Raw genomic sequence first — 23,184 nt, 5'->3', positions numbered from 1 at the left:
ACACTCGATCCCCTTGGACGACACTCGATCCCCACAGCCGATCCCCTTGGACGACACTCGATCCCCTTGGACGACACTCGATCCCCACAGCCGATCCCCTTGGACGACACTCGATCCCCTTGGACGACACTCGAGCCCCACAGCCGATCCCCTTGGACGACACTCGAGCCCCACAGCCGATCCCCTTGGACGACACTCGAGCCCCACAGCCGATCCCCTTGGACGACACTCGAGCCCCACAGCCGATCCCCTTGGACGACACTCGAGCCCCACAGCCGATCCCCTTGGACGACACTCGAGCCCCACAGCCGATCCCCTTGGACGACACTCGAGCCCCACAGCCGATCCCCTTGGACGACACTCGAGCCCCACAGCCGATCCCCTTGGACGACACTCGAGCCCCACAGCCGATCCCCTTGGACGACACTCGAGCCCCACAGCCGATCCCCTTGGACGACACTCGAGCCCCACAGCCGATCCCCTTGGACGACACTCGAGCCCCACAGCCGATCCCCTTGGACGACACTCGAGCCCCACAGCCGATCCCCTTGGACGACACTCGAGCCCCACAGCCGATCCCCTTGGACGACACTCGAGCCCCACAGCCGATCCCCTTGGACGACACTCGAGCCCCACAGCCGATCCCCTTGGACGACACTCGAGCCCCACAGCCGATCCCCTTGGACGACACTCGAGCCCCACAGCCGATCCCCTTGGACGACACTCGAGCCCCACAGCCGATCCCCTTGGACGACACTCGAGCCCCACAGCCGATCCCCTTGGACGACACTCGATCCCCACAGCCGATCCCCTTGGACGACACTCGATCCCCACAGCCGATCCCCTTGGACGACACTCGATCCCCGCAGCCGATCCCCTTGGACGACACTCGATCCCCGCAGCCGATCCCCTTGGACGACACTCGATCCCCACAGCCGATCCCCTTGGACGATACTCGAGCCCCACAGCCGATCCCCTTGGACGACACTCGATCCCCACAGCCGATCCCCTTGGACGACACTCGATCCCCTTGGACGACACTCGATCCCCACAGCCGATCCCCTTGGACGACACTCGATCCCCACAGCCGATCCCCTTGGACGACACTCGATCCCCTTGGACGACACTCGAGCCCCACAGCCGATCCCCTTGGACGACACTCGAGCCCCACAGCCGATCCCCTTGGACGACACTCGAGCCCCACAGCCGATCCCCTTGGACGACACTCGATCCCGAAAGCCGATCCCCTTGGACGACACTCGATCCCGAAAGCCGATCCCCTTGGACGACACTCGATCCCGAAAGCCGATCTCCTTGGACGACACTCGATCTCAATCCCCACAGCCGATCCCCTTGGACGACACTCGATCTCAATCCCCACAGCCGATCCCCTTGGACGACACTCGATCCCCTTGGACGACACTCGAGCCCCACAGCCGATCCCCTTGGACGACACTCGAGCCCCACAGCCGATCCCCTTGGACGACACTCGAGCCCCACAGCCGATCCCCTTGGACGACACTCGAGCCCCACAGCCGATCCCCTTGGACGACACTCGAGCCCCACAGCCGATCCCCTTGGACGACACTCGAGCCCCACAGCCGATCCCCTTGGACGACACTCGAGCCCCACAGCCGATCCCCTTGGACGACACTCGAGCCCCACAGCCGATCCCCTTGGACGACACTCGATCTCAATCCCCACAGCCGATCCCCTTGGACGACACTCGATCTCAATCCCCACAGCCGATCCCCTTGGATGACACTCGAGCCCCACAGCCGATCCCCTTGGACGACACTCGAGCCCCACAGCCGATCCCCTTGGACGACACTCGATCCCGAAAGCCGATCCCCTTGGACGACACTCGATCTCAATCCCCACAGCCGATCCCCTTGGACGACACTCGATCCCCTTGGACGACACTCGATCCCCACAGCCGATCCCCTTGGACGACACTCGAGCCCCACAGCCGATCCCCTTGGACGACACTCGAGCCCCACAGCCGATCCCCTTGGACGACACTCGAGCCCCACAGCCGATCCCCTTGGACGACACTCGAGCCCCACAGCCGATCCCCTTGGACGACACTCGAGCCCCACAGCCGATCCCCTTGGACGACACTCGAGCCCCACAGCCGATCCCCTTGGACGACACTCGAGCCCCACAGCCGATCCCCTTGGACGACACTCGATCCCGAAAGCCGATCCCCTTGGACGACACTCGATCTCAATCCCCACAGCCGATCCCCTTGGACGACACTCGATCTCAATCCCCACAGCCGATCCCCTTGGACGACACTCGATCCCCTTGGACGACACTCGATCCCCACAGCCGATCCCCTTGGACGACACTCGAGCCCCACAGCCGATCCCCTTGGACGACACTCGAGCCCCACAGCCGATCCCCTTGGACGACACTCGAGCCCCACAGCCGATCCCCTTGGACGACACTCGAGCCCCACAGCCGATCCCCTTGGACGACACTCGAGCCCCACAGCCGATCCCCTTGGACGACACTCGATCCCGAAAGCCGATCCCCTTGGACGACACTCGATCTCAATCCCCACAGCCGATCCCCTTGGACGACACTCAATCTCAATCCCCACAGCCGATCCCCTTGGACGACACTCGAGCCCCACAGCCGATCCCCTTGGACGACACTCGAGCCCCACAGCCGATCCCCTTGGACGACACTCGATCCCGAAAGCCGATCCCCTTGGACGACACTCGATCTCAATCCCCACAGCCGATCCCCTTGGACGACACTCGATCCCCTTGGACGACACTCGATCCCCACAGCCGATCCCCTTGGACGACACTCGATCCCCACAGCCGATCCCCTTAGACGACACTCGATCCCCTTGGACGACACTCGAGCCCCACAGCCGATCCCCTTGGACGACACTCGAGCCCCACAGCCGATCCCCTTGGACGACACTCAATCTCAATCCTCACAGCCGATCCCCTTGGACGACACTCGAGCCCCACAGCCGATCCCCTTGGACGACACTCGAGCCCCACAGCCGATCCCCTTGGACGACACTCGATCCCGAAAGCCGATCCCCTTGGACGACACTCGATCTCAATCCCCACAGCCGATCCCCTTGGACGACACTCGATCCCCTTGGACGACACTCGATCCCCACAGCCGATCCCCTTGGACGACACTCGATCCCCACAGCCGATCCCCTTAGACGACACTCGATCCCCTTGGACGACACTCGAGCCCCACAGCCGATCCCCTTGGACGACACTCGAGCCCCACAGCCGATCCCCTTGGACGACACTCGAGCCCCACAGCCGATCCCCTTGGACGACACTCGATCCCGAAAGCCGATCCCCTTGGACGACACTCGATCTCAATCCCCACAGCCGATCCCCTTGGACGACACTCGATCCCCTTGGACGACACTCGATCCCCACAGCCGATCCCCTTGGACGACACTCGATCCCCACAGCCGATCCCCTTAGACGACACTCGATCCCCTTGGACGACACTCGAGCCCCACAGCCGATCCCCTTGGACGACACTCGAGCCCCACAGCCGATCCCCTTAGACGACACTCGATCCCCTTGGACGACACTCGAGCCCCACAGCCGATCCCCTTGGACGACACTCGAGCCCCACAGCCGATCCCCTTAGACGACACTCGATCCCCTTGGACGACACTCGAGCCCCACAGCCGATCCCCTTGGACGACACTCGAGCCCCACAGCCGATCCCCTTGGAGACACTCGAGCCCCACAGCCGATCCCCTTGGACGACACTCGAGCCCCACAGCCGATCCCCTTGGACGACACTCGAGCCCCACAGCCGATCCCCTTGGACGACACTCGAGCCCCACAGCCGATCCCCTTGGACGACACTCGAGCCCCACAGCCGATCCCCTTGGACGACACTCGAGCCCCACAGCCGATCCCCTTGGACGACACTCGAGCCCCACAGCCGATCCCCTTGGACGACACTCGAGCCCCACAGCCGATCCCCTTGGACGACACTCGAGCCCCACAGCCGATCCCCTTGGACGACACTCGAGCCCCACAGCCGATCCCCTTGGACGACACTCGAGCCCCACAGCCGATCCCCTTGGACGACACTCGAGCCCCACAGCCGATCCCCTTGGACGACACTCGAGCCCCACAGCCGATCCCCTTGGACGACACTCGAGCCCCACAGCCGATCCCCTTGGACGACACTCGAGCCCCACAGCCGATCCCCTTGGACGACACTCGAGCCCCACAGCCGATCCCCTTGGACGACACTCGAGCCCCACAGCCGATCCCCTTGGACGACACTCGAGCCCCACAGCCGATCCCCTTGGACGACACTCGAGCCCCACAGCCGATCCCCTTGGACGACACTCGAGCCCCACAGCCGATCCCCTTGGACGACACTCGAGCCCCACAGCCGATCCCCTTGGACGACACTCGAGCCCCACAGCCGATCCCCTTGGACGACACTCGAGCCCCACAGCCGATCCCCTTGGACGACACTCGAGCCCCACAGCCGATCCCCTTGGACGACACTCGAGCCCCACAGCCGATCCCCTTGGACGACACTCGAGCCCCACAGCCGATCCCCTTGGACGACACTCGAGCCCCACAGCCGATCCCCTTGGACGACACTCGATCCCCACAGCCGATCCCCTTGGACGACACTCGATCCCCACAGCCGATCCCCTTGGACGACACTCGATCCCCACAGCCGATCCCCTTGGACGACACTCGATCCCCACAGCCGATCCCCTTGGACGACACTCGATCCCCACAGCCGATCCCCTTGGACGACACTCGATCCCCACAGCCGATCCCCTTGGACGACACTCGAGCCCCACAGCCAATCCCCTTGGACGACACTCGAGCCCCACAGCCGATCCCCTTGGACGACACTCGATCCCCACAGCCGATCCCCTTGGACGACACTCGATCCCCTTGGACGACACTCGATCCCCACAGCCGATCCCCTTGGACGACACTCGATCCCCTTGGACGACACTCGATCCCCACAGCCGATCCCCTTGGACGACACTCAATCCCCTTGGACGACACTCGAGCCCCACAGCCGATCCCCTTGGACGACACTCGAGCCCCACAGCCGATCCCCTTGGACGACACTCGATCACGAAAGCCGATCCCCTTGGACGACACTCGATCCCGAAAGCCGATCCCCTTGGACGACACTCGATCCCGAAAGCCGATCCCCTTGGACGACACTCGATCTCAATCCCCACAGCCGATCCCCTTGGACGACACTCGATCTCAATCCCCACAGCCGATCCCCTTGGACGACACTCGATCCCCTTGGACGACACTCGATCCCCACAGCCGATCCCCTTGGACGACACTCGAGCCCCACAGCCGATCCCCTTGGACGACACTCGAGCCCCACAGCCGATCCCCTTGGACGACACTCGAGCCCCCACAGCCGATCCCCTTGGACGACACTCGAGCCCCACAGCCGATCCCCTTGGACGACACTCGAGCCCCACAGCCGATCCCCTTGGACGACACTCGAGCCCCACAGCCGATCCCCTTGGACGACACTCGAGCCCCACAGCCGATCCCCTTGGACGACACTCGAGCCCCACAGCCGATCCCCTTGGACGACACTCGATCTCAATCCCCACAGCCGATCCCCTTGGACGACACTCGATCTCAATCCCCACAGCCGATCCCCTTGGATGACACTCGAGCCCCACAGCCGATCCCCTTGGACGACACTCGAGCCCCACAGCCGATCCCCTTGGACGACACTCGATCCCGAAAGCCGATCCCCTTGGACGACACTCGATCTCAATCCCCACAGCCGATCCCCTTGGACGACACTCGATCCCCTTGGACGACACTCGATCCCCACAGCCGATCCCCTTGGACGACACTCGATCCCCTTGGACGACACTCGAGCCCCACAGCCGATCCCCTTGGACGACACTCGAGCCCCACAGCCGATCCCCTTGGACGACACTCGAGCCCCACAGCCGATCCCCTTGGACGACACTCGAGCCCCACAGCCGATCCCCTTGGACGACACTCGAGCCCCACAGCCGATCCCCTTGGACGACACTCGAGCCCCACAGCCGATCCCCTTGGACGACACTCGAGCCCCACAGCCGATCCCCTTGGACGACACTCGAGCCCCACAGCCGATCCCCTTGGACGACACTCGAGCCCCACAGCCGATCCCCTTGGACGACACTCGATCCCGAAAGCCGATCCCCTTGGACGACACTCGATCTCAATCCCCACAGCCGATCCCCTTGGACGACACTCGATCTCAATCCCCACAGCCGATCCCCTTGGACGACACTCGATCCCCTTGGACGACACTCGATCCCCACAGGCGATCCCCTTGGACGACACTCGAGCCCCACAGCCGATCCCCTTGGACGACACTCGAGCCCCACAGCCGATCCCCTTGGACGACACTCGATCCCCACAGCCGATCCCCTTGGACGACACTCGATCCCCACAGCCGATCCCCTTGGACGACACTCGATCCCCACAGCCGATCCCCTTGGACGACACTCGATCCCCACAGCCGATCCCCTTGGACGACACTCGATCCCCACAGCCGATCCCCTTGGACGACACTCGATCCCCACAGCCGATCCCCTTGGACGACACGCGATCCCCACAGCCGATCCCCTTGGACGACACGCGATCCCCACAGCCGATCCCCTTGGACGACACGCGATCCCCACAGCCGATCCCCTTGGACGACACGCGATCCCCACAGCCGATCCCCTTGGACGACACGCGAGCCCCACAGCCGATCCCCTTGGACGACACGCGAGCCCCACAGCCGATCCCCTTGGACGACACTCGATCCCCACAGCCGATCCCCTTGGACGACACTCGATCCCCACAGCCGATCCCCTTGGACGACACTCGATCCCCACAGCCGATCCCCTTGGACGACACTCGATCCCCACAGCCGATCCCCTTGGACGACACTCGATCCCCACAGCCGATCCCCTTGGACGACACTCGATCCCCACAGCCGATCCCCTTGGACGACACTCGATCCCCACAGCCGATCCCCTTGGACGACACTCGATCCCCACAGCCGATCCCCTTGGACGACACTCGATCCCCACAGCCGATCCCCTTGGACGACACTCGATCCCCACAGCCGATCCCCTTGGACGACACTCGATCCCCATCCCCAAAGTCAATCGCCTTGGACTACATTCGATCCCCTTCGACAACACTCGATACCCATCCCCAAAGTCAATCGCCTTGGACGACACTCGATCCCCTTCGATGACACTCGATCCCCATAGCCAATCCCCTTGGACAACACTCGATCCCCATAGCCAATCCCCTTGGACAACACTCGATCCCCATAGCCAATCCCCTTGGACAACACTCGATCCCCATATCCAATCCCCTTGGACTACACTCAATCTCCATCCCCACAGCCGATCCTCTTGGACGACACTCGATTCTCACAGCCGATCCCCTTCGACGACACTCAATCCCCACAGCCAATTCCCTTGGACAACACACGATCCCCATCCCCACAGCCGATCTCTTTTGACGACACTCGATCCCCACAGCCAATCCCCTTGGAGGACACTCGATTCCCATAGCCGATTCTTGGGGACAACACTCGATCCTCATCCCCACAGCTGATCAAGCAACTCAGGCGCACTGGAAACCCGTCCCCTGTTCCTCCTGTCCTCACCTCTGCACCTTCCCCGGCCTCTTCGGGTCACTCCCGCTGTTCCCAGTCATGTCTCCCAGCGCCAGCTCTTCGGTCTGCACGAAACCCAAATCTACAGCTGTTCAGAGAACTTCCGGTGCCGGAACCGGCAGTGACGCGAGGGGAAGTGCTGCAGGAGTCCAGGACTAGTGCCCCTGTACGACAGACCACCGGAGGTAATCAGCGTCATGTGACCGGCCCGTGCTTTGGACGGAAACAGGTGACCGGCAGCCCCGCGCAGCGGCCCGTCCGGCCTGCGGACTACGGCCTACGGCTCCCATCAACCATAGCGGTCTCCTTCTATCTTATCCTCGCGCCGTTGCATCATGGGAGTTGTAGTTTTATCCCCCCATGTTGTGAGAGACCTTCCAGCAGAGTTCTGCAGGAATGGCATGCTTACATTATTACAGTGGCACTGCAGCAGACGAGCCACAGGTTGCTGTATTGTGGGTGTGTAAGGGGATATTGTCTGGGTGGGGGATCATGCAGCATTATATATAATGCTTGAAATTTTGGAGGCTAGTAGAGTCTTAATGTGCATGAAAGGGCATTCCATAGGGTGGGAGCAGCCCGATGAAAGTCCTGTAATAGTGAATGGGAGCTGGTGATCCGTGCAGACGAGCACTGGGAAGACCAGTTAGGAGACTATTGTAATAATCAATGCGGGATATAAGGAGTGCATGGATAAGAGATTTGGTAGTGTCTTGTGTGAGATAGGGTCGTATTTTGGATATTTTTTTTAGATACATGTAACATGATTTGGAGACAGATTGAATGTGGGGAAGAAAAGACAGTTCAGAGTCGAGGATGACCCCTAGGCAACGAGCTTGTGGGGTAGGGTAGATTGTCGAGTTGTCAACAGTTATGGAGATATCAGAATGGTAACTGGTCTAGGTTGGCGGGAATATAAGTAATTCCGTTTTGGAAATATTGAGTTTGAGTTGGCGAGTAGACATAAAAGATGAGATGGCAGAGAGACATTCAAAACCACTGGTGACAACTCTGGGGTTGATAGATAGATTTGAGTATCATCCGCATATAAGTGACACTGAGATCCGAAAGAGCTGATTAGTTTGCCTAGAGACGAAGTATAGATTGAGAAAAGCAGAGGACCTAAGACTGAGCCTTGCGGAACTCCGACTGACAGAGGTAGTGAAGAGGAAGTAGAGCCAGAGAAGTGAACCCATAAAAAGCGATCAGATAGGTAAGATGAGAACCAGGAAAGGGCTGTATCATTTAGACCTAGGGAGTGTAGTGCTTGTAAGAGAAGCGTGTGATCCACAGTGTCAAATGCAGCAGAAAGATCTAGAAGAATAAGTAACGAGTACTGGCCTTTAGACTTAGCAGTTACCAGATCATTCACCACTTTAGTCAGTGCTGTCTCAGTGGAGTGTTGGGAACGAAAGCCTGACTGAAGTGGGTCTAATAGGGTGTGAGAGTTAAGAAAGTGTGTGAGGCGAGAGTAGACAAGTCTCTCCAGTAGCTTGGAGAGGCTTGGGAGCTGAGATATAGCTACCGTCCTATCTTAGAGAAAGAGTTAGGGTCAGAATTGTGTTTTTTCAGAATGGGAGTAATCACTGCATGTTTGAACAGAGAAGGGAAAGTACCAGTGCTTATGACTTGTCTCTGTATAGGACACATTCCCTCCTCCCTGTTCCTGTACTACTTTTATATATTCTGTATGCTTTTACTTTTTTTTACCAAGGTACTAGAGTGAGAGAACCGTGCTACCATGTCCTTTCCAGCTCCCAAAGTACGACCACCGGAACTGCCCCGGTGCCTGCAGCGCCGACTGGCCTGTAACCAAGGAGCCGTGAGGGCGGTGAGGTTCAATGGTGGGTACACATAACTGCTATCTCTGTCCTAGCTGTGGGCCTGATTCTGGTATGGACGCCATATAACTTAACAAAGGCTGTAGGAGGCATAAGTCATAGATGCCAGGTCCAGGATGTCTGCGTCCAATGATGCTCACCCTAGACTCAGGCACGCATGCAAAGGGTGGGGTAGACACATCCATGTTTTGTGAATCGGTCCCAGATACTGCCTCCTCCCAAACATCACTCCATGTCAGTAATGCTGCAGCCAATAGGGGGTTGTGCGTAAACACACAGGACCTGTGCTGCACATGTGCACATCCAGAAAGATCCAATTATTACTTCAATCATCTGGTTCACGTACTAATCAGAATCAGGCTCAGTGTCACCCTGTGGTGGGAGGGACAGACCCCATGTCACATAGCTCCTTCCTGTCTATGTCACCCTGTGGTGGGAGGGACAGACCCCATGACACATATAATCCTCCTGTCTGTGTCACCCTGTGGTGGGAGGGACAGACCCCATGTCACACAGCTCCCCCCTGTCTGTGTCACCCTGTGGTGGGAGGGACAGACCCCATGTCACATAGCTCCCTCCTCTCTGTGTCACTCCATTTTTTCCTTGTTTTTGTGTTGTCAGCGGATGGTAATTACTGTATGACGTGCGGCAGTGACAAATCTCTGAAGCTATGGAACCCACATAAGGGAACAATGCTAAAAACATACAGCGGCCATGGATATGAAGTACTTGATGCAGCAGGGTGAGTGTCAGTTATATAATATTGAGTGTCTCTAATATTCATACAGCAAGAATGATGTGCTTCTCTATGAAATTTTGCATGGCTTTTTAAAATCCTGCATTCCCTATGCTATGTGAAAATGTTACTGTGGCCTTTATGAAGCACTGTCATATATGTGTGCTGGACATAACAGTCGCGTTTACTTTGAACTTGTGGCTTCCTGCTGCCTCTATTTCCCTCCTCATATCACTGCTCTGTGCTGTTGGGGACCTTGCTCCTTCTATTATATAACTTTGCCTGGGGCTTCCTGCTGCCTCTATTCCCCTCCTCATATCACTGCTCTGTGCTGTTGGGGACCTTGCTCCTTCTATTATATAACTCTGCCTGGGGCTTCCTGCTGCCTCTATTCCCCTCCTCATATCACTGCTCGGTGCTGTTGGGAACCTTGCTCCTTCTATTATATAACTCTGCCTGGGGCTTCCTGCTGCCTCTATTCCCCTCCTCATATCACTGTTCTGTGCTGTTGGGGACCTTGCTCCTTCTATTATATAACTCTGCCTGGGGCTTCCTGCTGCCTCTATTCCCCTCCTCATATCACTGCTCTGTGCTGTTGGGGACCTTGCTCCTTCTATTATATAACTCTGCCTGGGGCTTCCTGCTGCCTCTATTCCCCTCCTCATATCACTGCTCTGTGCTGTTGGGGACCTTGCTACCTTCTATTATATAACTCTGCCTGGGGCTTCCTGCTGCCTCTATTCCCCTCCTCATATCACTGCTCTGTGCTGTTGGGGACCTTGCTCCTTCTACTATAGAACTCTCAGCCTGGGGCTTCCTGCTGCCTCTGGTCCTCTCCTCATATCATTACTGCTGTTGGAGACCCTGATTCTTCTACAATATGACTGTTATTAGCCCTACATACGGAGCAATATTCAGACACTTTCTGAGCGATTTTACATCATTTTACTAAACCGCTCTGAGGGGTGAATTTATGAAGCTTGGAGAAGTGTTATCTATCCCCATTAAGAACGTTATGAGCAAGGTGATAATGGTTCAGCCAATCAGCTCTTACCTGTCAATTTACATATTGTAGCTGATTGGCTGAACCATTACCACCTTGCTCATAACGTTTTTTATGGGGATAGATAACACTTCTCCAAGCTTCATAAATTCACCCCAGAGAGTGGCTGACTATCAAATGTGTGTGTAGCACACACAGTGATATGAATGTGCGGGACCGCGATAAAGAACAGCCCTGCTTGTTCTGATCGCTCAGAAGGCCCACAAATCTCTGCATGTGTAGCGGACTTCTGAGCAGTCACTGCAGCCGCTGTGACGCCGCACTGGATCTGCTTGCAGGAGAACTGGCTTCTCCGCACCATAGTGCAGAACCTGAAGTACGACGAGCAGTGCCCTGGAGGGGGGGGGCTTTATTGGGGGGGTCTCCACTCCCCCAGGGACCCAGCCTGGGCAGCCACAGGTAATGCTTTGGCTGTGCGACCATTGTATAATACGTGTCCCCCGGGGATGGCATTACCATGATGGCTGTTTGAGCCAGGTGCTGGTTTCTAAAATAAGGGTGACCCCTACTCCTTTTGTCACCTGCATTTTGGGAAACAGGACCGGTCCATCAGCCCGGTGCTGGTTTCCAAAATATGGGGGACCCCTACTCTTTTTTTTCCCCGGTCCAAAAAATATTCCTCTAAAGTTGCGTAAACACTTTCTGTGAGAGATTCGAACTCTCTCCTGCTGAATCTCCCATTATGAATCTCTGGCACAAATCTCTCCATGTGTAGGGCCCTTTAACAAATGAGTGATTTACAAAATCGATCAGAAAGTGGCTAAATATCGCTCCGTGTGTAGGGCCCATAAGTCTGCGGCCTCCTGCTGAATCTATTTCTATATGGACTCACACACAGTCCTGTTACCATGTAACATAATGACACATCACATCATCATCTGATTGGCTACAAGTTGTTCCCTCCTCGCCCACATTGGCTCGACATAAACATTATGGAAATGAAAATTAGGTTTTAAAGATTTTATTCCCCTTTGTAACATTATGACCGTTACATAATGGGGGGGGGAGAGGGGTAAAGCACGATATCCTGGGGTGCCTTCAAATTGAACTATAATTCAGACGGTGAAAGCAACCCTACTAATAATTCCACGGACCGGTGCCCTCCTTCCTGGCATGGCTTAGAACTGGGCAGGCGTCCGTGTGACCCAGGTTTAGCCCACACTGGTGTGTCACCGTGCTGCGGAAACGCTGACCTGTACAGCGGGATTAAAAGCTTTATCCCGGCACAAGCTATTCTGAGTATTAATCTTTTTGATGTGCTGAGTCGTGATTTCTCAGAACTAGGGCGAGATTATTATTTAAATGGCTGTATAATAAGGAAACTGACAATTGTAGGGACCCGTAAGCACACGAGATTCCTAAATATTATATTAGATGGCTCATCACATGTTAAGCTTCATGTTGTTTCCAATTAGGTTCAATAAGCCACGGTGCATGTGAGCTGTAGCATACCAGACACAGCACGTCATGGCACTCAGAGGGGTTACGTGATCTGGTTTGGTTGCTCAGGGGTTCTAGACCCTCAGCCTGTCCTTCTGTGTTCCCTCGTCTGCTCGGAGGCATGCAGGGAGAGACCATATAAAGTGTTCATTTATTCTAGCATCTTTCAAAACCCGTGAACTTCCTCTTCCCTGCCTGGAATGTCGCTCTGTACTGCGATGCTTCTAGCACAGGTTTGGTCTGTATATCAGTGCTGAAATACAGACTACACAGCACTAGAAGTTCCACAGCAGAGAACGAAACCTCAGACAGGGAAGAGGAACTTAATAGGTTTTGAACGACTCAGGGCACTAGACTGAAACAAAGAGCACGACTAAGTTTAACTAAATTTAATCAGTGATTGGATTAGCTTTACAATGATTTTAGATATATTCAATAAAACTTCTAAAAAACAAAAACTGCTGCGGCATATAAGATCAAATACGCGTGACTTCGCTGTTCCTAGATTGCTCATAATTAACCAGACAGCAGTTCCTTTTGGCAAAGGATAAAGTAAAAATTTTACCACCATGGATCAAAGGAGTGGTGTGTCCAACTGATGCAGATCTCCAATGCGTTATACAAGGTGGGTGTCCACAGGAGAATATAACTTCTGGTATCCAGTGCATAGAGAAAGAAAGCCTTCAGGGCTGGTGGTTACATAACTCCCAACATCGATAGTGGGATCTGAATCCGGGACTGGTTCAGACTGCAAGGTTCAAAGTCCAGGAGCGGTAAATGCAGTAAACCCGATGTAGATGGGGTCTGACGCATTTCGCTACATACCCCACATGCAGCTTTGTCAAACCATATTGGGTTTATACTGTATATCTCAATGTCACATGACACACAATAGGTAATCCACTCACCATATATAACATTAAAAACATATCTTAGCTAAAGAGAAGGCTGACTTCATATTTAGACAAGATAATTCATGACCTTAAATAACAGTAATTAGATAATAAAAATGAGTTGTTATACCTTTAACCCTTTGAGTGCCAAGTGAATTTGTCAAAACTGGTGTGAAAATTGGCAAGCAATCATTTTGTATTCATCGTAATGACCTGTAATGTTACCTTTTATATAGGAAATATCTGTTATTTATTTTTTTTGCACATTTTTTTATTTGAATTTATATAACAAATGTGAGAGACGCTGGCATTTTTTAGCTGATATTCTGCACATCTCTCTCAGAGCTGTTGACACTCAAAGGGTTAAGATCCTCTACATAAACTAAAAGAGGGGTACCTATTGGTTAGCAGATCCTACAGGACAATAATGGGAAAACAATCGTGGTCAGATGACCAAATCCGGATGTAAGCATTGTGTATAGGGCGGCCATGCCCGATCACGTGATCGGAAATTCAGTGTCGCATTGGCCACCCGTCGATTGTATGGGACAGTTGCGGCTAGAACCACTTCTGTCTTCTGACATTTCCCATCATGCCCATGGTCCACCTTTTTTTTTTTTCAATTAGTTTTTATTGAATTTTTCAACATTACAGAAAATAGAATATGAAAATATCAATAGTTAAGAAGAGAGGGTAAAGATAATAAAAAATATAAAATAAAAAGAAAAGGCAAAGTATGTAAGGGGGTATGAATAACAGATCAGGTGTATAACAATCCGTACAAATGTTTCATATATCTTAAAAGGTTGAGCAAAAAAGGGGAATGTACAATGTGACTCCTTAGACACTACCGTACAGGTTCTCAAGGTGCAACAGTACAGTCACAATAGGGGTAAAGACCTAAACGCTTAAGATCAGCTGGGAGAGTGAAGAACAGACAAGTCGCATGGTGTATCTGAAGTACGGGTTTGTCCTAAGGATTCCCTGTATTCGCCCCACTTGCGCCACCTCATGTGTATAGATGGATTCAGTATTGAATCCCGGCGGTCGGGATCCCGGCGTTCAGAATCCCGACGCCGGAATCCCGACATCCGAAATGCCGACAAGGGGGGGACGTGGATCGCCCCCCCCTTGCGGGCTCGCTGCGCTCGACACGCAGCGGGCCCGGTGCCTCCCTACGCTCGGCACACTAATTTATTCTCCCTCCACGGAGGGAGAATGTGTCGGCATTTCGGCGGTCGGGATTCCCGCGTCGGGATTCTGAACGCCGGGATCCCGACGGCCGGGATTGTAACTGCATCCCGTATAGATGAGGTGGAAGAGGAATACGGAGAGCTAGCGGATTCCCCATGGTCCACCTTTTGACTATCAATCTTGCCATTGTCGACCTATTTCAGTGGTCAACCCAATGCACTGTTAAGCTTGTTTTGTATTTCGAGCTGTAAAGACAATGGTGAAGCACTTTGAGTCCTATTGGGAGAAAAGCGCTATATAAATATCATTATTATTATTATAATGCATGTAGACTTAAATAGGTTTGACCCAATGACCCATACCGCCCAAAGAGAGTACTCTTGTTGTGACAGCACAAAAATTCCGAGGGAGGGATGGCCCAAATGCCCTAAGCTTCAAAAGTGATAAACAGCCAGCCAATCAGCTCCTACCTGCCATGTCACAGACTGTGTTTGAAAAATGTCAGACAGGAGCTGATTGGTTGGTTGTTAATCACTCTTCGTTTTATCACTTTTGAAGCTTAGTGCAACTGGCCCATAAGGAGGGAAGATCGCTAGAATGAACACTAAGAAAGTATTTGCCTGTCATTTGCTATTGGTCTTTTGGTCGCAACAGTAGTGTCGCTTTCCCACAGGTCATGTGACAACAGCCAGCTGTGTTCCTGCAGTTCCGACAAAACCGTCATCCTCTGGGACGTGGCGCAGGGTCTGGTGGTCAGGAAGTTCCGTGGACACGCAGGGGTGAGTCGTGGACAACCTTGTATTGCTGTTACCTAGCTACGTACAAAGACCGCAGCCTGTTGTCACTCGAGCCTTCTGTGTGGAGGCAGCCATTAAATCCAATGGCCTCACCGAGAGCATTCCCTACAGACTCACAACAAGCCAATCGCATCCATCTTAGTAATGTGACAGTAGATAGCAGTAGCACAAGAAGCTGGTCCCTGTGTCACACATATAGGGGTCAATTTACTAAAGCTTCTTAAAATAAAATAATAGACCGAATCTGGTTTTTCATTTTTAGAAGCTTTAGTAAATTTACACCAAAGTGTCTGTATTAAGTAGACTGACAAGCTAAGGACACGCTACTGTGCCCTAGATCTTCTGTGACCTCTTGTGGTGTCAATATAAAAATATTATATTGGTAATGACATTGGCTGTTTATTGTATTTTAATATATATATTGGTTAGGGCCACAAAATGGCTGCACCCCGTCCTGACTGGAAAGTGTCAATGGCTCCGCCTGAACTGACAGATTGTATTGTCGCTAATATATGTCGGGCCACAAGATGGCTGCTTTCAATGTGAGTATGCCAATATGGGACAAATATTTTACCCTTCGTAATATTCGCCTCTTTTTATGCAGAAAGTGAACTGTGTGCAGTTTAATGAGGAGTCTACCGTCATCATATCAGGTAACGGTCTGTGTACTGTACTTGTATGTCATTGTCACCTGCAGACTATGGGGCAGATGTACTAATAAAGGGGAGAGAGGTGGCGTATCAGCTAATCAGCTCCCAACTTCATGTTACAGTATCATACCCTCCAACATGACCCATTCCATTAGGTACAAAATGCTCTGTTCCTGGACTTCCCTGCCAGTGGCGGTTACAGAGGTTGAACTCCAGCACAGGCCAATATTCAAAGAGGGGGGGGGGGGGGGGGGGTCAAATCAACTGCCAGTGAGTCCAGGTGAGTGATGTTTGGAGTGGCAGTAGGTGTGCTCCCCTTTTTGAATATTGGACTGTGCTGCAGCCCCACCTCTGTAACTGCCACTAGCAGCGAAGTCCAGGAACAGAGCATTTTGTACCTAATGGAATGGGTCATGTTGGAGGGTATACAGTATTGGTTTGAAAAATGACAGTTGGGGGGCTAATTGGTTGAAGTAGAATTTGATTGGTTGCTATGGGCAACATCTCATCTTCGATAGAACTCCCATCTTAGTAAATTTACCCCTAAGAGTGTATGTTCCCCTATGTATCAGCACCACAGGCAGCACCGGGACCCTGTCACAGTGTAGGAGACAGAAATGGGGGCGTCGTGAAGCAAAGCCACACCCCCACTCATGGAATTTGCATAGCCTCACCATGTGTCCCATAGGGTAGTTCCACCCCTGCATACAGCATATGCTGAATCAGGTGGCACGGAGGCCTCTCCTGTCTTAAATAGATGGATATACCAGTTGCTGACACAGAACGAGGTTTGTCCTGGTCAAATAATAGATCATATTTTCCGAGTAGAGAGAGATGATGTTCTGCAGATCATCACTTACAGAGTATTGTCTCAGAATGTGCCATAGAAATGTTTTATTAGGGACAAACAGAAATGAAACAAAGCCCAGTAATAACCCGGCGTCAGTCAGGTTGGGTCATTATGACCCCGGGCAGGTTTCACTTGCCTGTATTTTGTTTTGTCAATGAGACGTTGCCATACTTCTCAGTAGCTGGAGTTAAGACCCCTCACTTCCGGTGAGGTGCGACTGCGCAGGGAGGTATTGTTCCCCCAAAACGTATTGTTCCGCACTGCAGCAAGGGTGCTGATATGCTGCAAGAAAGGGATTAATACTAGATAAGGATGCCCCCCCCCAACCCTGTCTGTCTCCCTGAAGCGGAGACGGGCAGGGTCCCGCTGCCCAGCCACCGAGAGACTGGGACACACGCTTGACCCAGTTTCATGGAGCAAAGAAGAGAGGAGCTCCGTCTGGAAGATGACTTCTAAGGTCTTTTAATTCACATAAATCCATTTTTTAGGAGTCTTTTTAACTAAAAATAATTTGATGGATTTACAAATCTTTGAAAAAAAATAAGAAACGTGGGGTTAAATATTTCCGGGTAATTTTGACCCACCTGACTGCCGGTGTAACAATTTTCTATCGTACTGAGGCCGGGTTAACAAGCCGACACAGTGGTCAGAGTACACCAATCACAAGCCTGATATCTGTGGGATAACTACAGTTTGATAGTTAAGGATAAAGGCATTGCAGATTGGATGAGCCAGATAGCAGCGGTAATACGTGAATAGTGGCGTGATGCCATCAATTCATTGTGCAGAGAGTCCTTTTTCACTATAGAAGGGGAATAAAGGAATACATGTAAGTCTTGTGTGAGCTGTGTAGAGGAGAAGTATTGAGGAGAATAGCACGTGGTGGTTATGTGGGTGGTTTCCAAGAGCCTCATGGTCTTTCAGCTGAAGAGGAAACAAACACGAGTGTGAACAGTGAAAGAGTGATTCGATAAGTAGCATGAGAACCAGGGCTTTGGGCTTTATTCTAGTTCACTCTTTCTGACAAAATCCGGTACTTGTGAGTTATCCGGGCTGCCGATTTTGTCCTTAAGTTTGGTTAACTTAAGGACACCCGACCGCCGCGATGCCCGCGATTTAGCTCCAAATCGGGGGCATCGCGTCGGTCGTGGCCGTTATAAGGGGCCGCGACGCGATGCCCCCGATTTCCCAAAGACAGTAATGTTAAAAGACGCGATGGACCCGATTTCCCATAGACAGCAATGTTAAAATAAAATTAGAATGTGAAATTGGCCAATATGTTTTTAAAAAAAATGTTTCATGGCCCCCCACCACAGTTAACGCCACCCCGCTATTGACGCCAACCCGAAGCGTGGCGAGCGGCTGCGGTACGCGTCCTCCGACCTTTTCATGCCCTACTATCCACTAGGGCGTGGAGTGAGAATAGAATAGTGTGGCGAGCGCAGCGAGCCACCGAGCCCGAAGCGTGGCGAGGGGACGCAGACACCTGTGAAGCCTGCAAGGGCTCGCGGATACCTGTGAGGGTGTCCGCGTCCCCTCGCCACACTATTCTATTCTCACTCCACGCCCTAGTGGATAGTAGGGCATGAAAAGGTCGGAGGACGCGTACCGCCGCCGCTCGCCACGCTTCGGGTTGGCGTCAATAGCGGGGTGGCGTTAACGGTGGTGGGGGGCCATGAAACATTTTTTTTAAAAACATATTGGCCAATTTCACATTCTAATTTTATTTTAACATTGCTGTCTATGGGAAATCGGGTCCATCGCGTCTTTTAACATTACTGTCTATGGGAAATCGGGAGCATCGCGTCGCGGCCCCTTATAACGGCCACGACCGACGCGATGCCCGCGATTTCGGGCACAATGAAAAAATCGGCAGCCCGGATAACTCACAAGTACCCAAAATCCTTCTTAGATGGACAAAACCATGTGCACTGCAGGTGGGGCAGATATAACTTGTGCAGAGAGAATTAGATTTGGGTGGGGTTTTTCTTCAAAGTAAGATCTATATTGCAGTGTAAAAATAAAGCAGTCAGTATTTTCCCTGCACAGAAACAAAATAACTCACCCAAATCTAATTGTCTCTGCACATTTTACATCTGCCCCCCTGCAGTGCACATGGTTTTGTCCATCTAAGAAGGATTTTCTCAGAAAGAGTGAACTAGAATAAGGCCCTTTGTCCCCAGGACCTAGGATTTGAGTGTGTGTATGAGGAGAGATGGTCCACAGAGTCCTATGAGTCAGAGAGACGCAGGAGACTAAGAGGATAGAAATATCCTTTGGACTTAGCAGTGACCAGGTCATAGACCTCCTCAGGCAGTGCCGTCTCTGTGTGTAGTGTAGAGGACAAACGCCATGGGAAACTACGAGGTGATGGTGCTAAGGAAATCACAGACTGGGTACAGCCTGCAGGATAATTAGGCAGTGGCCAGGCTGATGTGTAGAGGAGTCATTGAGAAGGCAGGTTCTAGAGGTTTGGAGTCACAGGGAGAATGTGGACCATCATTTGTAATAATGGTCAGAATCCTGCAACATCCTGGTAGTAAATACTGGGCTGGGGGTTAGGATTAGACACTAGTGGGAGGGTGGGTTAAGGTTCTGCTGTGGGGACAGGGGTGTTAGTGTGAGGCAGTGAGAGGGAGAGATTAGGGTTCAGTTGCGGGAGTGATGGGGTAGGGTAGGGTAATAATAATTGCCAGAATTTGTTGGGATTCCCTTGTCGGTCTTCTGACTTCTGGGATTTTGTACCCAACCTATGATTCTGGTTAGAATTACAGCAAAATGCAGAATGGGCTGGAAATCCTGATGGAACATGAGTGATGTCCAGCATTTATTTCTGTGCAACTACTGCCCCAGAGTCTTCATTGTATGGGGGCCAGTGATTGGAGAGTTGCTGATTTTCCCATGTTGGGTATATATATAACCTGTTCCAGTTGTTTGCAGGTGGAGCTCCATATTCCTGTACATCATTTGTTACAGTGCATTGTCCAAACCCTAGGACTGACGCTGCAGCCTCTCATACTGCCGACTACTGTGTATTACCAGGTTCAATAGATTCCTCTATAAGATGCTGGGACGGCCGCTCTCGCAGACCAGAAGCTATCCAGATATTGGATGAGGCCAAGGATGGAATTTCCAGTATCAAGGTGTCCGACCATGAGATCCTGGCTGGGTATGTGTCACCCTGTGGTGGGAGGGACAGACCCCATGTCACATAGCTCCCTCCTGCCTGTGTCACCCTGTGGTGGGAGGGACAGACCCCACGTCACATAGCTCCCTCCTGCCTGTGTCACCCTGTGGTGGTAGGGACAGACCCCATGTCACATAGCTCCCTCCTGTCTGTGTCACCCTGTGGTGGTAGGGACAGACCCCATGTCACATAGCTCCCTCCTGTCTGTGTCACCCTGTGGTGGGAGGGACAGACCCCGTGTCACATAGCTCCCTCCTGTCGGTGTCACCCTGTGGTGGGAGGGACAGACCCCGTGTCACATAGCTCCCTCCTGTCTGTGTCACCCTGTGGTGGGAGGGACAGACCCCACGTCACATAGCTCCCTCCAATCTGTGTCACTCTGTGGTGGGAGGGACAGACCCCACGTCACGTAGCTCCCTCCAATCTGTGTCACCCTTTGGTGGGAGGGACAAACCCCATGTCACATAGCTCCCTCCTGTCTGTGTCACCCTGTGGTGGGAGGGACAGACCCCGTGTCACATAGCTCCCTCCTGTCTGTGTCACCCTGTGGTGGGAGGGACAGACCCCACGTCACATAGCTCCCTCCAATCTGTGTCACCCTGTGGTGGGAGGGACAGACCCCCATGTCACATAGCTCCCTCCAATCTGTGTCACCCTGTGGTGGGAGGGACAGACCCCACGTCACATAGCTCCCTCCAATCTGTGTCACCCTTTGGTGGGAGGGACAGACCCCACGTCACGTAGCTCCCTCCAATCTGTGTCACCCTTTGGTGGGAGGGACAAACCCCACGTCACATAGCTCCCTCCTGCCTGTGTCACCCTGTGGTGGGAGGGACAGACCCCATGTCACATAGCTCCCACATGTCTGTCACCCTTTGGTGGGAAGGACAGACCCCGTGTCCCTTAGCTCCCTCCACTTGAGGTGAGGGGCAGAGGTCACCCCGCCCGCTGCCTATGTCCCTGTCTCGCACCCACGGTGACTCTGTGTCTGTTCTAGCTCTGTAGACGGCAGCCTGCGTCGGTATGACCTACGGACTGGAGAGATGTGCGCAGATTACGTTGGCAGTAAGTCCTTGTTAAGACAGATTAATGAACTGGTCTCTTTGATGTGGGGGAACTGTCAGATGCTCTTACATGATAAGCTGTGTGTGTGTGTGTGCACCCAGGCACAAACCTTCCCTGGGACCAGCTCATTACGTTCCTGACTAATTGAGCAGTGCTGTGTTCCTATTGCAGTGTACATGCATTACGGTTATGCAGTGCCGTGTGATCAGTGTATGGGTATTCATATTCCAGAACACTGCATCGGGCTGCGCCATAATGATCCGTGGAGATACTCAGTATCACTATAAAGCTCAGTGTGGACACTAATCTGCTGTAATTGGTTTAGGTGACTGATACATTGGCTATTTGTAATGTAATGTTGTTCCTGAGCCATGTATTGTGCAGAGACTTATTGGTAGGGATGGCCATCAACCATCGATGATTCGAAATAATCAATGGTTGATGGCTGATGTCAAATACTTTTGCCATCGATAGGGGAGAACCAGATGGTTTCCCTCCATCGATGGCACAGCAGAACGGATTTTTTTATTAATTTTTTTATTTTAAGGTGGCGGGACACGGAGCAAAGCTCCGCCCCATGTTCTGATCAGTCAAAGAAAATGGATGACTAGATAGTTAAAACTATCAATGGTCATCGATTACATAGTTTGTTACTATCGATAGCTGGTTGCAGTATCACCATCGATGGTGACTGCACCGATGGCTATGTCTACTACTTATCGATACTCAGTCACTATATGTAATCCCTGTCACACAGGTCCCATTACGTGTGTCAGTTTCAGCCAGGATTCGCAGTGCCTCTTAGCGTCCTCCCTGGATTCTTCCCTTCGACTCCTTGACAAAGACACAGGAGAGCTGCTGGGAGAGTAAGTGTAACGCGTCCAGCGGGACCATTGTGTACAACAGAGAGGGTCCTATGTAGGATCTGAGGTTCCAGCTTGTCCTCCTCTCCCGTCAGGTACACAGGACACCAGAACAAGAGCTACAAGCTGGACAGCTGCCTGACTGAGAAAGACACACACGTGGTCAGCTGCTCCGAGGATGGGACTGTCTGTTTCTGGGACCTGGTGGAGGTGAGCCATCCATACACAAGGGGGCCAATTCTGAATCACTCAGAGTCAACCGAATTCGGCTCCTGCCCCGATGGTCGGTGTTTGCGCCTGCGGCAAGTTCCAATGTCGCCACGCCATTTGCAGCTGGGAGGGGGGGGCCGAGGGCGGTACACAGACTTGGGAACGGCCATTGTTTCATGGGCGTTCACATGGGATTGCAGGCGGAAGGAGGTGTACTAGAGGCAGACGGCTGACATCACATGACATCAGTCGCCTGCCCTGTCTCTTTATCAAGCTGTCCACAAATATAAGTCTGTCGCCGTTGACCAAGTCTTTATTAATGACCCCTAATGCAGGGTCAGAATACACAAGTAGTACTATATGTACGCATGCCTGTAAGTAACATTGCTGAGTTGTGATGCTGCCACTTTCATGTAAATAAGTAATAACACCGCACTGTCATTTACAAACAAACTATTCCAGTCCAGCCGGAGCCTCAGTATCTCCTCCCACCGTCTCCGCAGGGTTCCCTCGTACTCCGGCTGCCGGTCAGTAAAGGAGTCGTACAGTCCCTCTCCTACCACCCGACTGAGCCGTGTCTGCTGACGTCCAGCGAGGGCGAAATCCAGGTCTGGAGAGAGACCTCACCCGAAGAGAGCGCCAGCAATGCCTCACAATAACACTGTATTTATTGTCTCTTGTTCCCGGTGGTTTGAGGGGG

General features: G+C 53.0%; 2 protein-coding genes across 4 annotated transcripts in view; one reads left to right on the top strand and one right to left on the bottom strand.

Moving 5' to 3' along the window:
* Positions 1–7,974, bottom strand: part of WDR83OS (WD repeat domain 83 opposite strand) — an 18,298-nt gene extending 10,324 nt beyond the window's left edge. Inside the window, exon 1 of the mRNA XM_083185284.1 lies at positions 7,687–7,974. Within this exon, the coding sequence (XP_083041410.1) occupies positions 7,687–7,736 (50 nt within the window). The 5' untranslated portion in view covers positions 7,737–7,974. The remainder of the gene's footprint in view (positions 1–7,686) is intronic.
* On the top strand, positions 7,416–23,184 carry WDR83 (WD repeat domain 83). Of its 3 annotated transcripts, none has more exons than XM_083185281.1 (10): positions 7,416–7,880; positions 9,410–9,539; positions 10,158–10,278; positions 15,536–15,641; positions 16,264–16,312; positions 20,202–20,328; positions 21,344–21,411; positions 22,169–22,277; positions 22,370–22,484; positions 22,988–23,184. In XM_083185281.1, exons 2-10 carry the CDS (start codon positions 9,437–9,439, stop codon positions 23,141–23,143), a joined length of 954 nt encoding a protein of 317 aa, XP_083041407.1. In that variant the 5' UTR covers positions 7,416–7,880; positions 9,410–9,436; the 3' UTR covers positions 23,144–23,184. The 3 variants fall into 3 exon arrangements, with proteins under 3 accessions (XP_083041407.1, XP_083041406.1, XP_083041408.1); XM_083185280.1 differs by having other exon boundaries at positions 7,416–7,924; XM_083185282.1 differs by having other exon boundaries at positions 7,416–8,154.

Source organism: Crinia signifera, chromosome 4 (assembly GCF_055691185.1).
Source record: "Crinia signifera chromosome 4, ASM5569118v1, whole genome shotgun sequence".
NCBI lineage: Eukaryota > Metazoa > Chordata > Amphibia > Anura > Myobatrachidae > Crinia > Crinia signifera.
This window is presented reverse-complemented; position numbering and strand designations above follow the sequence as displayed.